The following is a 4,848-nucleotide window of genomic DNA, read 5'->3' as shown; positions in this document are numbered from 1 at the left end:
TATCCACAGGATGAATTTTAATGCCTAAATACATGGGCTTTGACTATGGTTTAGTGATTGTTTAGGCAGCTAAGTGATACAGTGAATAGAGTACTGGACCTGGAGTTAGAAAGATCTGAGTTCAAATTCTGTCTCTGACCCTTACTAGCTGTATGAAGTCATTTAACATCTATCTGTTTCAATTTTCTCAAAGGTAAAATGGGGATATTAATGGCATCTACCTCCCAGTGTTGTTGTGAGGATCAAGTAAGATAATAATCATAAAGTGCCTGGTACATAGTTGGTGTTTAATAACTTTTTGGTTCCTTCCTTCTATAGGTTCTAAAGTTGAATTGAGGCTTTCACGTATAAAATTTCTTTAGTTGTAAAGAAACTCCCAAGTCATGTTTTCTTCTTTGAAGTACCTTATAAGATCAAATGACAGAAGGATCTATTTTATAGGTCAGGTCATCTTTTAAAACATTTTTTTCCTCTTACCTATAAACTACAGGGTTTTGTTAAGGTAGAACAATTGAATGGTACATGAAAATTCAAACTCTCAAAACTTTCAGATGAGTTAGAAGTACCCTGGTCTGCTATTCATCCTATATGCCTGGTGACTGATTATGAATTTAACACCATAAGCTTTTCACCACACAAAATAATTAATGGAAGGCCAATGTGATTCAATTTTGTCAGGTTTTTAGAACTTATACTAAGTTTTATCATTAACAGGTTTGAATAGCATTGCCTAGGAAATATACAAGGAGTGATGCATGCCTTCGAATATGGCAAGTGGATCTATTGGGAACGGGCAGATACTTCTGTAAATCTGCCATAGAAATAAGAAGAAATGGCCTATCCCACTCTTATTGGGTCAAGCTGAAAAATTTATAGACAGTGGTGTATGGCAGACTCTTTTGACTCAGAATTACAAAAAGAAAAATGTTTTCCAGAAGCAGATGGAATCATAAAGTAGACAGTTAAACTCAACAGAGTGGAACAAGAAGATATTTGCTGCCTAAAAGGACGTTGATATACTCGCCCTGTTCCTGTCTGTGTTCCTGATTATATAGTTATGTTTGAAAATGTTATCTCTTACAGAACCCTGATCCTCTTGGAAAGGGACTTTAAGGCCAGATTTAAGACAAAACTGGAAGTTTAAATGCAGGTCCTCCTTGTCCTAGATCAAATAAGATTGTATTTGTAAAAATTGCTTAGCACAGTGCCTGGCACATAGTAGGTACTACATAAATGCTCATTCCTTTCCCCCATACTCCCCAGTTCATTGTATAATTACTGTTAATAATGTGCCATAAAAATGCTACTTTGGAAATTCAAGCCCCCATTCTAAGTGTGGATATTTTTGCCAAATGGTTGCTACTGTACAAGATAATAGCACTGGAACCTATGGAGGAAAAGACTGATTTTTTTTTTATTATTATGACTCTCTAGTCTTAATAAGCTTGCTTTCTTTATTGAATCTCAGATATATTTCAGTATGATTGATTGATACTTGCTACTTAGTTTTTCAACAGAATATTTTGGATGGCAAGTGATTTGTTATCTAAATCGTTTTGTTTCATCACTGCCATAAACTTCATTGGATCAAACTTTCTATTTTGCTGTAAAACCAGTTGCTTTACTATAGATATGCAAGGGGATAAAAATTATTCCTGTCTAGCAAGAAAAAAAAATGTTGCTTATTAAGGAAACTGCCAGAGGACAAGGGCAAACAGTGGAACTTAAAAACTTAATGAACATGCTATGGATTAGTAGAGACTTAATGACACTTCTTAATAAATATCAAAGAGGAGAATGTGGGGAAAAATAGGAACCACAATAGTTTTGTGATATCTCAGTGGACTAATAATACAGAAATCCCCCAACTACCTGGTGGGGTGGCATAATATTTAAAAGTGCCCAAACCCTATGCAAGGACATGATAAAGTGGATATTTTCATCCACTGTTGTAACAACTAGTTGCTAACCTTGGATACAAGACCCTAAAGATTTGTCTAAAATGACTGTTTTCCTAATTGTAAAAGGGCTTGGTCTCTTCTCCTTCTCCCTTGCCTTGCAACATGTTTTTTATTCTGATATTAAGTCCTGAATTCCAAATGCTCCCATTTTTTCCTTTGGCTGATTTCCCCCTTTTTCTATTCCTCCCTTTCCTGTGAAATGCTTTACCTTTTATCTTAAGTCGCTGCAGAAGACAGTGTATGGTAAATAGATCTGAAATGTTGTTTAAAAAATCTATATCACTCTGAACTTGCTATCAGTAAGAGCAGAATCTTTAGCTGGCTAATACATCTCTGTGCTTTCAGTTTGATCTCCTATCTTTAGTCCATAAACATCACACCCCAACTGACAGATATACCTGTATTTAAAGGTCAAGGGAATTCCCCTTCACCTTCAATCCATCACAGCTAAATAAGAACCTCCACTCTCACTTCACCCAAGGCTGTTAAACATTCATATTTTGTGCTTAACTCTAAATATATATAAATATATTATTTAATAAATTTATATATATATATATTTATAATACATACATTTATGTATGATCTAATTCTATAAATGTATTTTATTTTCAATTCATTAATATCTATAGTTCTTTAACTTACTGTTACATGAAGAAATAACATAATTCTATTAGAAAAGTTTTGCAAAAAAAAAAAATCTGTACCTAATGGGCTCTTCTTTCTTCTCCTCACAGGTAGGTGTCTAGTTTAATTTTAGAAGTATGACGACTGTAGGAAATCATTCTGTGGTCACTGAGTTTATCCGCATGGGATTAACAGATGAACCAGAGCTCCAACTTCCCCTTTTCCTCTTGTTCTTTGGAATCTACGTCGTATCCATGGCAGGAAACCTGGCCTTGGTTCTGTTAATCAAGGTCGGCTCTCAGCTTCACACCCCTATGTACTATTTCCTCAGTAACTTGTCCTTCATAGACCTCTGCTATTCTTCTGTTATTATCCCCAAAATGATGGTGAACTTTGTATTAGAAGAAAACATTATCTCTTTTCCAGGCTGTTTAACTCAATTTTTTTTTCTTTGGTTATTTTGCTGTTTCTGAGTGCTACATGCTGGCAGCCATGGCTTATGATCGTTATGTTGCCATCTGTCACCCTTTACTTTACCACATCACCATGTCTCGGAAGGTATGCTTCCTACTAGTAGCTGGAGTGCATATCATTGGGGTATGTGGGGCCCTTGTCCATACAAGCCTCTTGGCTGACCTAACCTTCTGTAGAGGTAAGGTCATCAACCATTACTTCTGTGATATCCTTCCCCTCTTGAAGCTCTCTTGTTCAAACACCCACATCAATGAGTTTCTTTTAGTGATGAATTCTGGAATCAATGTATTTCTGACAACTCTGTCCATTTTTATCTCTTATGCTTTCATCTTTTCAAACATCCTGCAAGTCCACTCTGCTGAAGGTAGGGCTAAAGCCTTTAAGACGTGTGGCTCCCATGTACCAGTTGTTGCTGTATTTTATGGTTCCATAATCTTCATGTATTTTAAGCCATCATTTGGTGACAACAATACTCAGGAGAAGGTGGCATCAGTGTTTTATACCATAGTGAACCCAATGCTGAATCCCATGATCTACAGCTTCAGGAATAAGGATGTAAAAGATTCCTTGAGAAAAGCCATGAAGAACAATTGGCTCTAATAGTAGACTGTTCAGTATGTAGTATTACCAGAAAGTAAATTTATGGAAGTTATTACATGTAAACTCTTTGAGAGTATAGATTATTTCATTCTTTTTATTGGCATCCCCAGTGCCTAGCACAATGCTTTTGCATAATAGATCCAAAATAGATACTAGTTGAATAATTGATTGATTTTGTCTGCTCAGTAAATGACAAAAATTAGGTGAATAGAGAGTGCTCTACAGTACAAAATTGAAATCAACGAGCCTTGTTGGAAGAAGCAGTTTGTCTTTTTTGCTTTTTTTTTTTTTGGTGAGATGGTCAGAGTTAAGTGACTTGCTCAGGGTCACACAGCTAGTAAGTGCTGAGTGTCTGAGGCCGAATATGAACTCAGGTCCTCTTGACTTCAAGGCTGGAGCTTTGTCCACTGCACCAACTAGCTGCCCCTTGTCTTTTTTTTTTTTCTGAAGGGTGCCAAGATTTTTTTTATTTCAACATAGTTCTTTTTCCAAGAAAATGACAACAATGTTACACAAAATTGATTGGGTGTAGGCCTGGCTAAAGGAAGATGGAAATGAAGGGAAAGACATTTAAAAGTACCAGCCTCAGTCTTCAGTGTCTGTGCCTCTCCTCTTTCCCCACTTTCATCCCACCACAAATAGAACTGAGAGCAAGAGAGTAACACAAAAGACAAAGAAATGGAAATAAATTTACGAGGGGGAGAAAGAAAGAGAAAACTTCATTTACTGACTTTTGCTCTTCCCCACTGTCTGATCCAAACACGTGCTAATATTATAATGTATCAGACTGACGTTTAGAGGGAAAGATTGGAACTTGAGGAGAGAAAAGTTCAATTCTGTAATTTACTAGATGGAGTAAAGGGAGTATATCATAGGATCATGCGGATGACATAAATCCATTCTAAATTGAGAACTTGAAGGGACCTTAGAGTTCACTGAGTTCAACCCACTTATTTTAGAGAGGAGGAAACTTTCGCTCTGAGGTGTTGAAAGCCTTCCATAGAGTCATAGTGATAAATAATTTGGCTTAAAGAAAGAATGACATACACAGTCAATTGGGTATGGAAATCTATCTTACCCTACAGGAAAATAGGGGAGGAAGGGGACAAGAGAGCAAGGAGATGATAGAGGGGAGGGCAGATCGGGGGAGGGCATAATCAGAAGCAAACACTTCTGAGGATGGAGT

General features: G+C 36.6%; 1 protein-coding gene across 1 annotated transcript; it reads left to right on the top strand.

The window, feature by feature from the left end:
- Positions 1-2,725: 2,725 nt before the first annotated feature.
- LOC110218062 (olfactory receptor 8D2-like) lies at positions 2,726-3,662 on the top strand. The gene is given in 2 exon segments (XM_021000616.1): positions 2,726-3,028; positions 3,030-3,662. Coding segments are annotated over 2 exon segments (936 nt in total).
- The last annotated feature ends 1,186 nt before the right edge of the window (positions 3,663-4,848 follow it).

Source organism: Phascolarctos cinereus, unplaced genomic scaffold (genome assembly GCF_003287225.1).
Source record: "Phascolarctos cinereus isolate Bilbo 61053 unplaced genomic scaffold, phaCin_HiC Scaffold_726;HRSCAF=1367, whole genome shotgun sequence".
NCBI classification, from domain to species: Eukaryota; Metazoa; Chordata; class Mammalia; order Diprotodontia; family Phascolarctidae; genus Phascolarctos; species Phascolarctos cinereus.
Note: the sequence above shows the minus strand (reverse complement) of the source record. Positions and strands in the feature narration are given on the sequence as shown.